The 18,745-nt window shown below is 38.5% G+C and overlaps 1 protein-coding gene across 1 annotated transcript; it reads right to left on the minus strand.

Moving 5' to 3' along the window:
- Nucleotides 1–3,507: 3,507 nt before the first annotated feature.
- znfx1 (zinc finger, NFX1-type containing 1) lies at nt 3,508–18,683 on the minus strand. The gene is made up of 20 exons (XM_040007658.1): nt 18,572–18,683; nt 17,821–17,995; nt 16,905–16,991; nt 15,971–16,800; nt 15,302–15,536; nt 14,779–15,131; nt 14,421–14,600; nt 14,175–14,281; nt 13,107–13,345; nt 12,855–12,986; nt 12,449–12,597; nt 12,047–12,190; nt 11,836–11,953; nt 11,245–11,477; nt 10,142–10,281; nt 9,468–9,600; nt 8,744–8,911; nt 7,019–7,129; nt 6,768–6,863; nt 3,508–6,569 (listed from the first exon to the last, which is right to left on the minus strand). The coding sequence occupies exons 3-20, from the start codon at nt 16,948–16,950 to the stop codon at nt 4,116–4,118; spliced, it is 5,868 nt and encodes a 1,955-aa protein (XP_039863592.1). The 5' UTR covers nt 16,951–16,991; nt 17,821–17,995; nt 18,572–18,683; the 3' UTR covers nt 3,508–4,115.
- Between the last annotated feature and the right edge of the window lie 62 nt (nt 18,684–18,745).

The following is an 18,745-nucleotide window of genomic DNA, read 5'->3' on the forward strand; positions in this document are numbered from 1 at the left end:
CTTGTGTGAAGTGCATTAATCATTTTTTGTAAGATAACAAGTAAACTGGACAAGAATGCAGTATTAATATTTGCTGCTGTATTGCCATGCAGCAACACATATTTTGGTATATATTTTATGACTGGCAGATTATCACGTTTGTGAATGATACATAACATTCTGCTGAATTAGACCCACTGCTTTAAGGCTTTCAGCATTTTTTGTTAGCTGACATTCTTCTGGAATAGAAGCAGGTCTTCACTGCAAGTATGATCATTTTTCTGGTAAGAAAATAATCTGTCTCCTTTGTGGATAACTTTGCAAAATGCTAAGCAAGCCTGTGCATCTCAAAACCCAACATCTGCTTTGTAAATTTTAGTTGCAAGATTTATAATTTTCTCTCAAACTTAATAGAAATTAAGCATGCTGTAGCTGGTTGGTTTAAATGAATCATAATCATAAAGAGCTGCATTTAGATTTGCCGTAACTGATGAGGTGCTTGGGCGGAAAGCTGAATTTAAATGACTTGGCTTTTGCAGCTCTGTATATGTTTCCACAATGAAAATGTACTTCCTGATGGTATTACATTTAAGAGCCTTAAGTCAAGACTGGCAAAGTATAAAGATAGCTTGTCAATCTAGCGCTAAAACAGAAACATTTATTCATATTTTCTATCCCTTCACCATGTATCCTCGTTTTTTGGTTCCTTTTGTTTATTTTTTCTATTCCTTTCTGTCTGCCTAAATATCTTTCTCCCAATCACATTCGCTGGTCCAGTGGAGTGGAGGATCACTCAGAAATAGTCAGCTTCCTTCTTATCAAATCATGCCTATTCTCCCTCCATATCCTCCCGCTTTCTGTCTCTCTCATTTGTGCTCACTGTCTTCTTCCCTATATCAGCAGAGTCTCTGGTGGACTGGAAGCAGATCAGTCAATCAGTCCAGTACATCCTCTTCTCATCTAATATCACGTTATTCCTTTTGATTTTTATCTTCATCTGTGCTTCTAATTTCTGTATGAATGTTTATGTAACTTAGTTTCTCTCTTTGTGTGGCTTACTCTCTGGACTTAGATGGATATCATTCAAATCCAGTGGGAAAGGAATAGTTTGTTAACAGAGCCAAAAGACTAAGTCTGTCTACCACTGCAAACTAGGGAAAAAAGGTCTTGTAATCTCTTACTTTTGGTTGCAGATAAATGTTGGAGAAATTAGAGCCAGTGGAAGTGTAGAGGCAAGAAAGGTAAGGCGATATTTAATAAAGTTGTGACTACTGTCTTTTATTTTGCAACAACCTGTGTTGAACCAACTTGTAAGGGCTGGAGGCCAGATGGACTCTGCGGATTATGACCTTCTGCACAAGTCAGAAATAAATTAAATGGAATGTTATTGGACAGAAATCAAAGTGCAGCACTTTTCAAAAACAATATACAGTGTTACAGAAAACTGCAATTATTTAAAGAAAATGTCTGAGTAATTCCCCGGCTTTGTAAGATATGTGTAATAATTTCCATGAAGAAATATGTCGGAATTATGCAGTGCATTAGCAAAATTAAAAGACAACTTCTTTGGAGGACAAGCATGTAAACAACCGCTCATTTATTATTTAACACAGAGACATGGTTCACAGCAGATAGAAAAGCTTGGAGGTTAATGCATGACACCAAAGACCAGCATTTTAGTAAATTTGCTTTAGATCTTTAACCAAAGGACTACGTTCGTTGTATACTCTATCTATGACACTTCATCACACACTATTTCTGTCTGGTGGGAACTTTGGACCACAACCTGCTTTACTGATGAAATGCCTGCAAGGGAACATTAATGAGCAATTTTCTGATAATACAAACCCATTACCCTTAGCCAGCATAATACCAACAGTTCATTCTGTGAACGTAAACCTTGTTGCATTTTCTCAGAAGTAGATTAATACCGAGTGTTTTTTTCCTCTCTGTTTGCATTTTAAATGCAAGGAGGTAAAAACGTATACTCACAAGCCAGCCATTTATTTAAAAATAACTTTTTATATTTTGTTGAGTTAAGACAAAGGTTGCATATGGAATACAAATACCAGATTCATTTATTCACTTTCTTTACTCTGTTTTTTAACCATTTATCCAATTCAGGGTGGTGGGGTTTGGGGAGCTGAAGTCTATCCAAGCTGTCATGAAAAATGTATCATAGAAAATAATCCAACACAGAAAATAAATGAACTAAAATTACTAAATAAATGAAAAGTGATTTATTTAAAAAGCTGCCGAATGTTTCATATAACATTAAGACTATACAAATGTAATATTATCTTAGGAGAACTTATTTCTCACATGGACTCTTAATTTTTAACTGCTCTTACAAAGACTTCAGACACTCTTTATCTGTGGCCTTGGGGATCCTTTGAAAACCACTATTTAAAATAGCCTTTCTGTATTGAATTTTCCTTGTCATTCAATATACATTTTTCATTTAAGCTCTTGTTAAAATACACCATGTCAATCACTAATCTTTTACAATGTATTCAACAGTTAATTTTGACCAGATGCTGTGGTCACATCTTTGTCACTGATTTCTTCTATGTCTAGTTCACATGTTCACAAGTGGCTTTCCAATTTATTCAGGCATTAAAAAAGATGCTATGTCAGTGCCGTCAATCTTGACCCATTCTAGTTCAAGTGCTCAAATTCAAGGCTTTACATGAATTGACACATTATCATTCGTGGCACCTTTGCTGCTTTACCAAGTCGTTAAACTCTGCAGTTTTTTTTCTCTTCTCAGTGATGAAACCACAAATTGTATGTTGGAAGGAGTGGTAGGGAACTCGGTAGTGTCTATTGCATGGGCAGACTACCTGGAACTCTGACAATAACATATTTTAAGGCCACCTGAAATGATAGATGAGGCAGTCCACCCTGTAGGATATTACCATTTTTCTCAGGTGCTGCCTTGCCATCCAGCTCTCTCTCATCCTGATGCTTGAATACTATAAATACGGAAAGATTGGCAAGCTTTTAAAGTTTGCTCAATTTTAACACTTGTCTTGACAGCAGATTTTTGTTGTTTTTTTCCCCCCCTGCAGACAGCACAGTTTGCATTGGAGCTGTTTTTGTGACAAGGACGCATTCATCATGTAATAAAGTGATGCAAGCTGTTACAAAACATCAAATTGAAACTCAGCAACTGTGAGTCTTGTATAGTAGTGAAAAGGAATTGCAGCTATTTCGGGGTTGTTTTTATCACCTTCGCTGCCAATGATGTCCTGTTATAGACGCAAATGTTTAACGCTTGTATGTTTGTTTTAATGATGACGAGAAACGTTTTGTTGTTTTCCTTTCATGCATCAGTTAGGTAATAGTTAAATAATATTTTTGCAGGATGGCAACTGAAAGTGACTAAGAACATTTTTTTTTCATATATTTTTACGTGAATGTGTCTTTTTATGTAGCATAACAAGTACACTTGTTAATCACATTTGCTGAGCTTATTTCTCTGAGCCTATGGAGACCTATATAAAAATAAAGACAACAAGAAAACTCTTGTATTTACAGACATTTTAATCTCATATGAACAAGCATTAACCATAATAACTATCAAGTCACTATTCACTGTTATTTTACAGTGTTTTACTGCCACCTGTTGTTAAGCCATAATGCAACTGGTACTTAATGGAGTCCTGAGCAACCAAAGACTCACCAAGTTTAGCATTATGAACTACCATCTATTATTTAATCTGTAATTTACAAAGCATTTAAAAATAAACTACTACTCATCATGTTTAGAATAGCAATACTGCATGATATATGTTCATAACAGAAGGTGGCAAGACACATGTTGACATACAAGCATAAAATATTTGCCAACATAAAATCTACATTTTCAAGAAAAACGTTTCAAAAGTACAGTTCATGCAAGAAAAATATGGTCTTATTAAAAGCTCTCTGCCTAATCCATCTCGTAGGTGCCATAAAGTAAAACAGTAAAAAGTAAAATTATGCTATTTTCCTTTGCCAAGTTATTTACACTGAGTACACTGACTTTAGTTGAGGCCCTTGTTTAAGTAAATCCACAAACTTTTGTCACTCATACATGTTCCAGCTAAGAGTCAAGGGTGGAAAGAAAACAACAGGCTTTTCTAAAATGGCTTTTAGAAGTCAAGTGGATTAAAGTTTAGAAGGTTATTGGCTTCAGACCAAGCAGGATGCTGTGCCCCATCCATCTCTGAGGCAACTTGGTTGCCACTTGCAAGTATATGGCTTTGCCCACCAATAGTAGCATTACAATCAGGACAATGTCTGCTCTCCATAGCCCCTCCACACTCTGTGATAAGATAGACATGGCCATTTGGACATTTGTACCAGTGTCCAGGTCGCATTTTCATGGCTGAGACAATCATCTTTCTTTCCTCGTCACTGATCCCCAAGCCCCTGAGTGGAAACATCTCATCTAGTTTCTTCATGGCTTCCTTCACTTTTTGCTCATCTTTCTCAGTGAATTGACCCCACGTTTCCAAAATATCTCTTATTTTTTGTACGTCTGATTGAATTTGATCCGTTTGTCTCCTCTCATTTGCCAAATGGCAACGAACATTCAGTTCAGCCAGGAGATTGAGTCTCTGTAGCTCTCTCTGCAAATCAAAGACCTGCTGGTCTGTGAATTTTTGGTGGTAGCTATTGAGCCAACACACAAACTCTGCAACATTCTTCGAGAACTTGTCGCGATCCATGTCCAACATGTCTTTCTTCTCAATCTTCAGAAGCTTCTGAACTCTTATTAAGAAATCCATCTTGTTTTCCCCTACCCATAGATCATTTGCTGTGAGGTAGGGTTTTTTCAGACTTTCTTTGATAAGCATATATTCCTTTTGGTCATCCATTTCATAGGTTCGAAGGTTTTCACGCCACTGAGTTCGAAGTGCTTTCGTCTTTTTTTCAATATCTGACTGCTGTCCATTTATCTTCTCCTTTACCATCTCTATCTCTTCCAGACTGCGGTTGATCTGAGATCCGTAGCGCAGATTATTTCTGATCGGAGTACGACACTTGGGGCATTCCTTTAGTTTTATGGCCACCTGCTCTACTTCATTTGCCTGGTTGTTATCATCCATACCCATGTATATGTCCATAGCTGTGTACTCAATGATGTGTTTACAATCCTCCAGCTGAATGAAGTAAGCGTCTGGCTCATTTTCAGTGCCAAAGAAAATCTCTGTGACGTCATCGTGGTGACAGATGCGGCATTTACTTGGACATTTGTCTCCGCACAGTCCAATGCACGGGTGGCCACAATCTAGGGTCTTGTTGCAGGGTTCAGTGCATGGTGGGCGATCACATGGCTCATAGCAAAGCTTATTGCAGCGATGGTGAGCACACTGCCATGCACAGGGCTCTATACAAGGAGCACATGGCTGCCCACATGGCTTCATGCACTTACTGTGGACACAGCAATTCTCACAAGGTCTCTGACAAGGAGGACAATCACCAGTGCAAGGTTCCTTGCACTGGTGAGAGCAGATGAGGAGACGTTCACATTTGTGATAACAGGCGAAGTGGAAGCGTCCCTGAAAACATTTGCCGCATGTACCACGGCAAGCATGTCCACATTTTAGCTGGTGCTCACATGGGGCCTTACATTCAGCCTTATCGATGCAATCTTTGTAAAAGCATGCATCTTCCTGGGTGTGTCCACACCTAAGTTTTAAGATGACCTTCACCTTGCACTTACTGGTGCATGGTAACCCACAGACTGACTCACATGGATGTTCACAGCTGAGCAACTTCTGGCAAGGCTCCGGGCATGTAAATGTGTTTGGGTCCTGGTGACAAGGAATCATTTGTGTGTGTTGACACTTGGGTATGATCTTCTCAACCTTTACTGGACAGTTCTTTGGGCATTCTATATGGCATAGAAGTGGGCATTTGTGTCCCAGATCACATAAAATCTTCTCACACTTTTTGACACACTTATACTTCTTGTGCTCTGGGTCATATGGATGACAGACCCTAGCACAAACGTGGCCACAGTCTAAACGGAACTGGCAAGGCTGGGTGCAGCCTCCCTCGGGTGCTTGGCTGAAATCGTCAGCATTTGATACTTTTACCTCTCGATCTGGATGATTCTGACAGCACAGAGTCAGAGCCTTTCCAACCTGATCCTTCTCTCTCAAGGTGTGGAAGATTTTGCTCCACAGTTTGACTTGGTCCAGCATCACGCTGTTGCCAATACAGTAGAGACCTTTCTTGGCACGTGACAACGCTACACAGACACGATTGGAAATGTTCAAGAAGCCAACTTTAGACTGTCGGTTGCTACGGACAAGCGACAACAATACAATGTCATTCTCTTCTCCCTGGTACTTGTCTACTACATGCACTTTGACACCTGCAAACTCCTTGGCTGGCATATGTTTACGCAGACAGTGGAGTTGGCCAGTATAGGTCGTGAGGATGGTAATTTGCTCTGGTTTGTAGTCTTGCAAGAGAAAGTAGCGACAAAGACCTACAACAAACATTGCCTCATGACGGTTCTGATGGCTTTTTCCATCTCTGATTTCTTCTTCTAGGTGGTTGTGGTCCACAAAGTACAAATTGGTCTTTAGGCCCTGTAAATAAACATTTAATTCCACATTATTCTTTTATATTCATCGTATTATATTTTTTATCCTGTATTCTAGATATTGTATGCACAGCCTAAATTAGATTTGAGACTTAAGATGCATTTGAAAGTCTAGAGTAGTAAAGTTTTAAAAAAAATCCTTGCATGCAGGAGGCACTGCAGGAGAGCAAACAAAAACATGTACCTTGATGTTTTCGTACTCCAACACAGAAGGATGGTTTTCTAACTCTTTGTAGATGTGTGGGGTCAGAAGACGGGCAATTTCTGGCCTCATACGATGCTTAAGAACAAACAAAAATAAGGACCATAGATGAACAAATCGCATAGAGATATTGAGATATATATCTTACTGTCTTTAACTGCATAAAGATGTCTACAATTTAATGACTGATCCTGCAAGAAGATGAGAGAGCTAATATATGCAGAAAAACAAACCTGGTAGTTCAGTCTGACAAAAGGCAGTCCCATGTTCACTAATCTCTCAAACATGGACATCTCCAGGTTGAAGTTCTTAGCGAGTTCATATACTGTGGCACTAGGGCGCAGCTAAAGGAGAGGGAAAAAAAACACTTGTTTATCATATGCATTGAAAGGTAAGTTAACATTAGACATCAGGTAATGCCTATATTTACATGAAACCTGTTAAATACCTGCTTATTTCAAGGCATTGCCTTCTGTTATTCCAAAAATAACAGTACGACTTCTTTTTCTAGACTTTAAATGCAATGCACAGAGCAACATCATGCAATCTAAGTGAAGAAAAGAGCACTGAGTTTCCTAGCCATAGGACCAGGAGCATCAGACATAATTACTAATGAACAGCTGTTAAATAGTTCCTAGCCATTTGTAAGCACCATAAATACAAATATGGGAAACCATAAATGAATAAAATAAATATTCTTATATGGGTTTGTATTTGGATGGGAGTATAGAATGCATGCAAATGCACTCTAACTTTCTTTTGCTGTCGTTTTAGTTTTGCTTGTATGTATGTATTTGTGTATGTGTGTGTGCACGTATGTGTACGTGTGTGCAAACCTAATTTAGCTAGAGGACAGAGCGTGATTGTGCATGTATGTGGGAGTGGTGTGGGGGAGGCAAGACAAATTCTAGTATAAATGTGAAGCATTGTGTTCTGCTCGATTCAACACCAAACCTGCGATTAATGACCAGCACAACAATGCCAGGCCTTATTTTACTTGGACAGTGTGATCCATCTACCTTACCTGCACAGATTCAAGTTTATGTTCCACAAATATAATGCTTTAATACTTGCCTCTAGAGTAAAAATAACTGCTATCGACTAACACTAATATGTGTCACCAGGATACCTTATCTAGTTTGTTCATTTGTTCTTTTTCACCACTTACTTAATTTGGTAAATTACAATATGAATAAACTAGAAAATATAACTATACTATAACTACACAAATAATTTTATCCATATACTTTGATCATGTGTAGCACATTAAATACTATTTAATGTGCTACACATGAGGTTCCATACTATTATGTTAATCTGATGTACATGATATAAAGAAGTATAATGATAAGGTGTAAAAACTGCCATTTATTTCCAACTCTGGGTTGCAAGAAGGTCACTCTTTAAGTCAACTTCATTTAAATTCCATTACTAAACTTTTAGTACAACTGCATGGAGCACACGCTTGTTAGTATAGTCAAATGTACACCCTATGTATGCAGATTCATAAATAAACATGAATAAACAGGGACACTAAGCAAATGTTAGTTTTTGATAGTTGTTGCACAGCAAGAATATACCAGAGCTGAATATTGAGATGTGTGATAGAGTTTTGTGTAGCTGTGATCACATGCTGCAGATTGGTAGACAGGCTGCCTAGCCATATGTCCTTGGCAGGCCCCGACAAGTTGTTGTATAATAGCCTCCTGATGTCCAGGATATCACTGCGTACTCTTCTCTATCTCTTGTAATAGCTAGTATTTTTTTTTTTTTTTGCTACCTTCAAGGCAACACACATAAAGATATAGAAAAGCACAGAGCATCTCATAATATGTTGTCTTTAAATTTTCATGTTACAACTGTGCCTTGTTAGAAACACATATAGCGATCCAAAAATAGTCAAGCAGAGTTAATAAACCTCAGGAAACATCGCCTTGTTTGTCTGTGTCAGGTCTTACCTGTTGGTGGTCTCCAATCAGAATAAGGTGTTGGCATGCTCTGCTCAATGTGGTGATGGTGTGGGCTTCAAGAACCTCTGCAGCCTCTTCTACAATCACCAGACGTGGACGCACTTCCTGCAGGGTTTGACGAAACTTTGCTGCCCCTGTTGTTGTCATGCCAACAACCTGGTGGACAGGATATTTGTTTTTTTTAAAGAGACAAGTTGACCAGAATTTGCTATTTATTTTTGTTGACTGTTAGTGCATAAGGTAGATATCAATCCTATACAAATGTAAAGCTGGAGTCTGTTGGATTAACATAAAGACTGGAAACAGTGGGAAGCAGCTTGTCTGTTTCTGTAGTTGTTTAACAGTTGGATTCTTTATCGCTTGTAGCCTCAGTCTGTTCATATGGCCACAGATGCTATTGGGAAAAGTTTTAAAACTTTGTAACTAACCAATAGGTTACATTACTGTAACATTACTGTCACTTCTTGGATTACCAGGAGAAATTCTGCTCTCTTCTACTATTTTTAAATGGAGGCACAGAAGAAAAAACTTTGGATAATATACAGTTTTTTTCTCTTGCACAAAGATGCTTGCCACAAAATCTGGGCAAATGAAACCAAAAATAATTTATCTGTTAATGTTAGTTAAAATAATTTATAATAAATCTGATAAATTCTATATAATTTATGGTTAGGATTTTTAAAAGGAATATGCTAATTAATATATTCTGTACCGTGGCTGTTTTGAGGAGACAGAGACTTTCATGCCGTTTTACATCAGCCAATCTGTCCACTGCATTCTGGTACGCTTGTTCAGATAGCAGGGCTTTTTCACGAAGCTCCGTCCTGTAGCGTGCCACCCACAACCTGAAAACACAAAGCCAATATGAAATAGTAAAACACTGAACTGACTGAAAGAGCCATGCAGAAGCCCTAAGATTATTATTGTTTTAATCTGAAATAACATGGAGCAAGAGCAAAAATATATAGTATGATTGACTAATACCTCTTCATTACTAATACAGCATATTTAAACAATTAAACAATTTAAACAATACATTGTTTTTGTCTTCAATTCCCTGTTTGTTAGTTTAAATGAGAATTAAAACTGTGTACACAGTTCTTTCAGTCCTGATTTTACAGTAATAGAAGACTAGATTTACATCTTGGCTTTCTGCTGTGATAAAATCCTAAGAGATACATTTTCTTAGTGATTACTTGGCTTAATTATACACAGTGGGAATATACGAAGGTAGGTCAGGGAATAGAAAGAGTGTAGAATAAAAGGGGAATTAAGAAAGAAGGAAAGAGGACAGAACTGTACAGAGAACGCAACAGAAGGGAAGAGCCAGAAATAAGGTACATAGTAATAAAAGAAAAGAAAGGTTGAACACGGATGCAGACATACCGATAGAGCTTCCATCTGTCTTGCTGACTAAGAGTCCAAACATCAAACACGTTATCTTCCTCTCTTTCAGTCATAGCTGAGGTCTTCCCAAGTTCGTTTCTGATTTTTTTCTTCATCTTTTTCCTCTGGTCTCGTTGGAACTGTATTGATCAGGATGGTAAAAAACATTATAACCTTCTGAACCTCAGTTAACTAAGTGATGAATTCATATTATAAAGTAGATTTTGTATTATTTTTTTGTTGTTTTCTTTTTGTAATAAGTTGTCATAGTGTGCACTAGATACTGGATACTGGAGTTAGAGACATGGTTACATTGACTGACAGATGTTCTGACACAAGCATCTAGAGCTGATTGTTATCTTTTAGACCTCACCTCTTCTAACTACAATCACTGAACTAGATTTCTACACTTAGTTTATGCAGTTGATTGTTCTTGGAGCATTTTAATGTAAGTCTCTGACTAATATTATGGTTTGCTGTTGAGGGCAGACCATCTAAGAAGTTTGTGCTTCAATTTTGGTGAGTGAAATTCTAATGTTTCATTAGTTTGTTGAGCACTAATTAGCTGATGTGCCTGAGCACTGCACATAGGAAATTTAAACTAACTTCCTAGCATTAGGCGATAATTTAGTACTCTACCCTTTCACCTAAACATGGTAACTTTTGCCTCTCCAGAATAACAGCATGCGGGAGACAAAAACACTACCACTGAATCTTGTAAATGCAAGACCCTAAACCAAAAGCCCAAACTGCCGGGTGACTTATAGTAACTATGTCCATCTTTTACAATGCCTGAGAAATCTTTCTCCTGAAGCTTTTGGTTATTACACTTACACAGTATTCACAGTAACATGCCAAGTCCTATACTTATCATCAACAAAGGGAAACCTGAAACTGCCATCTACCAAACATGGATGTAAATAACATATTGTATGCTGTGGACTTAAGATGTAAATATATTTCCATTGGTCAGACGTTGATTTAATGTAAGCATATCCTTACATCAGACTCCACTCAGTCTGCTATGGTTCTACATCAATGTGCTCTTAGAGAAATGATAAACTCATTACGATCACTGCACTAAACCCTTCAATTAAATTTACCTTAAATCCTTCTTCACTCTGCTCAGCCTGTATTTTAACTTTATCCAGGTTCATAGCAAGCATGAGATCCTCGACTTCTCTGACAGCATCCTGCATTTCTTCCTTCTTTCTGGCATCTCTAATGCCTCTGGGACCAAAGTTGTCTTCAATAATCCGCTCTGCCTGGATCAGATCTGCCTCCTCAGCGATTTCAATGAGGTCCTCTTCTTCATCCACCTCCATTGATACTTTTTCTATATGTTACCCATTCAGAGCAACAGAATGGGTCAGAATGACAATTCTTTCAAACACCACAACAAATGCACATATTTCTTTTTTTATTGACACCTCATAAAGTGAAATAATTCTATTTTCAGCATGCTCAGCATATGGTATTTATGCTATTCAACATACTGTATGTGCATGATAAAATGTTTATAGTCTTCACTGACAGCAATTGCTGATCTGAAATGACTGTGACAGCAGTTTTAAGTTTAGATTTAATGCTCATGTTGGTGTTTTGGAACCTTAAGTGTTTACATTAGATGAAAGTCAGTTATTAAATAATCTTTCACTTGTTCAGTTGAGCACTGCTTAGAGTAAAAGTCTTACCATCATTTCCATTCGCATTCTCTGTCTCCCTCTGCAGGAAGACAGTGGAACCCAAACCCAACCACTCCATCATCAAGTTGGGCTTCTTCTCATTCCAGGTCTGAAATTCATCCATTGCCTACAAATCATTTCAAACTCATGAGTTTGGACTCATTCTGTCAAGCTCATTTCATATGCATAAAATGTGAATTTCTTATTCAGAATGACTCACAGGGGGGCGATGCAGGCTGTCCCAGTGTTGGCGCAAGATGAACTTATGTAAGAAGCTTTCCCTCAACACACCTTTCAAAGAACATTCCAACTTTATACTCTGTTCCTCGATCTCGTTCTCCTCTTCACACAGCTCCCAGTAAACCTGTTAAGCAGGTGAGCAAGCCACACAAAGCAAAAAGAATGATTGTGTGATCATTGACAAAAAAAAACGAATAAGCGCAATAGAAAACCTATTAGATAAACAAAAGATGTTTAACAGGAAACAAAAGGCATTTATTTAAACCTGTTTCATCTTTTTATATATTCTGAGTCTTTTCTTCATCTTTTCTGTGAACAAAAGGAATACACGAGGAGCATTTTAAAATAAGATTCAAACTGCAGTTCACCTGCAAGAGCTCACCTGATTATATGCATTACGCAGATGACCGGGCAGTGTTCGTCTGAAGTTAGGTGAATGGGTCAGCTCCCTCAGATTGAAACGCTTCAGGATCTCACTGTTGCTGCGACCTCCAACTCTCACTATGCCATCTTTTAAAAATTTATGAATACCTGAGATACAGAGTTAAAATAAATGCATGTCACATCCCAGAACACTGAAAGCTTTTTTTTGCATTGCATTGTCCATTCCAGGAAACAGACCAGAAGGATAAATAATTAAATATAACCTGAAGTAGAGGTCTGTGGCCTTTTAGTGAATGTAAATACACTTGACACATAAGATTCTTTGTACCTGAAATTGAAACATCCTCTTCCGTGACAAGTGAGCAAACCAAGCGTGTTATTACGAAGCAGCTGTCGGTGCTTACCCTCAAGGAACTGATCCAGGGCGTGGTTGGTGTAACACACAACCAGCATCGGAGCCATGTCAGGTTGATCTCTCCAGAGTTCCTGGTTGGTCAAGAGTGCCTGAGCAATCTTTAGACCAACGTAGGTTTTTCCTGAGGCCAAAAAACATGTTGATTTTTGCTAGAGAAAACTTAACTTTGCACTTCTTAAAATTCTGTCATTCAACAAATAAAAATGAAAAACTCACTAACAATGGTCTTTCAATTTCTTACCTGTGCCTGGAGGTCCTTGTATGATAGACAGTTCTTTTGTGAGGGCCAGCTGGAAGGCTTCCATCTGAGACTCATCCAGACCCAACTCCTCCATCCTTGGCCAGGCCTCTGCCTTCAGACTGTGAAAGGGCCGTATTCTGGCCTTGTAGTCAGGGTCAGCAACAGATGACAAGTCATAATTATCATTTCTTTGAAGATAAGCTGGCGGTTGGACATCTGTCTTGCATTCCACGATGTACCTGAAAGAATTAAAGATCCTTAGTAATATATTTCTTTAAAGAAAATCTCTCCCTAAACAATTAAATCAGCATTTTAATATCGCAAGGACTTTTGCTTAACTACAGAAACTGTGCTGTTAAAATCAGGTTTCAACGGTCAATGGGAACTTTCAGTTGTCAACGGTAACTTTATTGTCCCCAATGGGAAATTGATTTGCAGTCTGTCCATACACAGAGAGACAAAAACAAGCAAAAAACACCCCAAAAAAGCCCAGACAGAACAGCCCAGATTTTATCATCAACAAAGTGCAGTGTGCAATGGCAACAACCCTTATGGTTTAGTGGTATTAACCATGATAATAGCAGCAGCAAAAGACACTCTATGTCTCTTGGTCTTCACTGCAGGCACTTACATGAGTTTTCCTAGTTTATTTGTCAAACTAGTCAAGTGTGGCAAAACCCTTGACACCCTTTTTATGTTGTAGTTCTGAGAGAAAAGGTTTAATGGAGTTTCATTTAAAGATACTGCTAGGCAACAAATATAAAACAATATTTTTTCAGTATTTGTTAAGGGTACTGAAGGTGATGTCAATATTTGAAGTATTGAAAAGATCCATATGTAAAAGTTTTTGGGGAATTGTGAGATGATATGATAAATTAAAGTGAATGCAGAACTTACTTTGACACTTTTATGCCAAAAACCACTGTCAAACCCTTCTTGCTACAAAACTCTTTTAAAAATATTTGTGGTGTTAATTGTTTTGAAATAACTTTTGGATTATATTAAAAAAAACAAACCTTGACAGTAAAATCTGAAAGTCCAGGGCAGCACATTGACACACATCCTTACCTTTGAAAGGGCAAATCATCCTCCCTCTGCTCCTGTAAGCCCTCTAGAACATACCGATAAGCCTCAAAGTAGGCAGTGGTCTCGACCATCAGAAACACTCGATCTTTCTGTGATTTTAAAAAAAAAACACATTTTGTTCTTTGTATTTCTGTTTCAAATGACCACAGATATTTCTTACATTTATGCAAAGAAACTGAATGCATCATGCCCATTTTAACATATGGTGCAAACAATGTATTACTCTACCTCAATTCTTGCCAGCTTTAACCTGCTCTCCTCTGTAAATGTAATCTGGACCTGTCCTTCCTGCAGATGTTCAGGGTCTCGATCTGACACTGTGGCAAACAGGAAGCTCTCGAAGTTATCACTTGACAGGCATACCAGGGAGCCATAAAGCAATCTCTTGGAGTTCTGCCAGCGTACAAACTGTGGGTAAAATGGAAAACCTGTTAGTACCGTAATATACTTGTTTATATATGTCTTTACATTTGCCATTTAAATAGTGAATAACCAGTGTATGTATTAACACATCAGTGACACAGAATATACTTTACTGCATCATTCAAATGCCATTTTACAAAGACATCAACAACCAGAAGCTAACCTTAAGTGGCTGTGCGTCAAACTGGACAATGTAGGCAATGCCAGTGTGTGTGCATTTGGGCACCACTAGCTGTGTGTCAAAATATATTCTGATATCATCAAAGCGCTTTGTCTTTAGTGGGCTGTTGGTCCTTCCGATATCTTTTTGGTTCTGGAGCAATTGCTGAATCCCCTCACGCAGTGGTCGCACAAAGTCCTCTCTGAGCAGCCGGAAGTGTGTATCAAGGTAGAGGTGGGTGTTTGTATAGCTCTGGGAGGTAATGTTAGGTCTAAGGAAAGGCCTATGCTCCTGTCGGAACTCCTGTGGAGTTGGGTAGATTGGTATGGTCCTGAAATCCTGTTGATCTTCTTCATCTAGGTTAGAAATGTGGAAGTATTAATAACTGTCCGATCTATACTAACATTTCAAAACCTTACAAAAAGATTTTTCTTCTGGCCAACTGCATGGTATTTGCTTCAGGACAGTCTATCCAAATATGTGAAAACAAAGTGATTCAGTAGAAATATCTCCAAGAGCCAGTTACCTGGGTTACCACCACCAGAGGGCAGGAATGCATATGTGTCTCTGTCTGAGCGCAGGGTACCCTCTCTTGCTCTATTCTGGAGGTGTGTGATCAGGTCCTGAAGTTGCTCCACACTTTCCTCAATTTGAGGCTGAAAGTCCACACCTGATGCCCTCAGGCTGTTAATGGAGGCTTGGAGCAGTGTCAGTAACAAACTCACTGTATGAACCGAACTAGCAGGGAAGATGTTAAGCACCTAATAAACATAACAAGGAAAAAAGAATTTAGCTGCTTTAAAACTGTTAATAAAAAGCACAGGAAATAAAAACAGAAATGCCTAAATAAGGTTTGTTTACATCTATGTAATCTGATTTTCTCAATAACTGTATCTTTCATTATGCCTTTTTCTCTTTGCACACAGGAAAAATAAAAATAAATGTGATTTATATATTACACTATCATTCCCACTGCACTGTATGTACATATAAAAAAATCTCACTGGTCTGTATTTTAGCGTATGAAGTACATTACAGTATACACACTGTTTGTACATAGTAAAATTACCCTTGTACTTTATTGCTTCATCTATTGAGCAATGTCCTCATATGTTTTTCAGATATAAAATCAATTATCCTTCAGCTGAATTTCCTATGTTTTGTCAGGTTTTCTATGTTTCATCAGTTTATTTACCTGTGAGAGAATCACCAGGATATTTTCCAGATGCTGTGGGTATTGTGCTCTGCGAGCAGGTTTGCTATCTGACACCATCCCCACAAGATAGTGGGGTAGAGAGGTGCAGAAGAACCCTGAATCTTTTATAATGCCAGCCAGGTGCTGCTGAGTGCCTCTGTCTGTCCTTGATTTAAAGGCTTTACTCAGCACCAAGCAAATGAGTTCGATAAGATCCTGCCTTATTTTGGTCTCACTGAGGAGATCTTTCACAGAAGGATGTGAGGACATGGTAATGGCCACTACAGATGGGTCTTTTAGAGAGAGTTCTTCCAGCGCTTTAAAGCCCAGTCCTCGGCCCTGTGGTGGCCTAGCTGTGCTGGCAGAATTTGATCTCCTTCCATTTCTATCTTGCCTGTCTCCCTCAACATCTCTTCTTTCACCCCTCCAACCTTCTCTTCTGTCTCCACGTTCTTCTCTCCCTGCCATCCCTATTCTCGCTCCTTGTCTAGCAACTGGACCTGCTTCTGGGTTTCTTCCTACTTCTGATCTCCATCTCGCTGCACCTTCCCATTCATTTCTATCTCTTCCAGCACCTCTTTGTCTGCCTCCCCTTTCTGTATTGCGGCCCACCTCTGTTGCTCCTCTTCTTCTACCTCTCTCTGCACCTCCTCCTGCTCCACCACCTCTTCCCCTTCCTCTCCCACGCAGCTCTTCACTATCTCTTTTCCTTTCCTCCCTTTCACCTTGACTACTCCCATGACTTTGTGCTCTTTTTCTGTCTCCTTGTGCTCCCCTTTGTCTTCTCCTTCCACCTCGACGAGCATTCTCACTTTGGACAGTATCAGTATCTAGGGGAAAAATAACATTTATGTAATGAGACTAAAGTAACTAATTTTAGTTGCCAGATTTTCTCAGTTTGTTATGTGACTGCCATCACATACTGTATAATTACCATTATTAGGTCCGCTTCTCCCAGTCATTAACATCAAGCTTTCCATGGTTGTGCATGTGGTAGATGATGAAGTTAAGACCAGTAACACTGATGATTTAATAGTTAGAGGAAGGAGAAGAACTACATTTAAACACAATGCAACAATACAATGATTTAGAAATTTTGCCACGAGTCTATTAAAATAGAAAACACAACACAGCACTGATTGAGGAACAGTGATTACTTTCACTCTCTATCACTGGGTCATAACTTGTAGTGAGTCAGCCTCAGATAGAAAGGATGTTCTCATTGATTACATCAGTAAAATCTGGGGGAATCAAAGCTAATAGAGTTCATGGATGAATGGATATACAGTATATATATGTGTGTGTGTGTGTGTGTGTGTGTGTGTGTGTGTGTGTGTGTGTGTGCAACACGCACGCGCGCACACACGCGCGCGCGTGTTTTGCGACTATATTTCAATGTCCATCGTTGTAGGTTTGTTGGTGTGCGCTATAAACGAAACGTGCCATATTTGTTTTATTCTAATGTTGTCCATTGCACTGAATTCGTATGAAATGCAAATTCTTCCCTCTGCAGGATATTGCCCGACAGGTTTCCTTTTTCAAGAAATGATTCAGAGGTTTACACCGCAAGTCTTAGTCACGGATGTGGCAATAATAACACTCCACAGGCTGGCTGCCCTCCAAACAAGCTATACCATTCATATTGCCTTTTATGTGTCTGTCTGTCTGTCTGTCAATGACTTTACATGTCGTGTGCTATATGACTTGCAATTTTAGCTATCAGTTCGCATCACTGTTCTCAGTGTACACGCTATTATTATTTACTAAATAAGAAAATACAATAAGACAAATAACTCTGTATCCTAAACACTTCCTAGATAAGCGATAGCCTAAGAAAAGAACGAACTTACCAAGCGTGACATCCGACCAACATGAATATTTTCCTGGTCAAACTTTGTCTAGCCGTCTCTCATTCGGTCTGTGCGCAAGCTCATCGCAGCCTCTTCTCCGGCTGTCGACTTCAGCAACCGGCTATTTAAGTGCTTTGTCATTTTCGTTTTCGTTTCTCCAGAACTAACACCCCACCTAGAAGACAGAATGGATTTGTCCTTTTATCCTTGACTAAAGATAGAGCGAGCATTAAATTAATTGAAAAGCATGACTATCTAGGACCACGTAAAATTTAGGTTTATTTTAATGTGATATTGGACACACATGTTATTATTTTTAAATAAATGAAACTGGAAGCACTGTATTGCATAACTATGGAAGTCTAGCCTAGTTAACAGTAATAACATCCTAAGTAATAAGTAGCTAGAATAGACTGCGGGTTTTTATAGCGTTGTATTTTTTTCATCTTTGATCACATTTAATTCTTATATTTGTTATAAACGCATCCCCTTCCAAATTAGGCCTGCTTAAGTTTATCATTTACTTAAAAAAAGATTTTAGACAGCACCACAATCTCTCAGAATTGTTTATCATTTTTATTATTATCATTATAAATTGGTTGTTAAGTCATAATTTTATATCAAGGAAAATACTGTTCCACACAGTTTGCAGACAGTTCTAGTTTATGTATTATATAAACCCAGTAGATAAGTATTTCCTGATGGGTTTTTTTGTTAGCGTTTTCCTGTTTCTAAAGTTTCGTTTCTTTACAGTAAAAATTGGGTCGACCCCTCCTCCTCCTCTTCCTGCTTTTCTTTCCTGCTACGTCATCACTCCGTATGAGCGGCTAGGCTAACTGTATCAGCTGTATACTTGGTTGCTTCCGCCAATGTAAACATGTAGCCGGTTTTTCGATTTAATCCAAGTGCTGGTAGGCGGTTGTTA

Source organism: Simochromis diagramma, unplaced genomic scaffold (assembly GCF_900408965.1).
Source record: "Simochromis diagramma unplaced genomic scaffold, fSimDia1.1 OVJJ01000320.1, whole genome shotgun sequence".
Classification (NCBI taxonomy): domain Eukaryota; kingdom Metazoa; phylum Chordata; class Actinopteri; order Cichliformes; family Cichlidae; genus Simochromis; species Simochromis diagramma.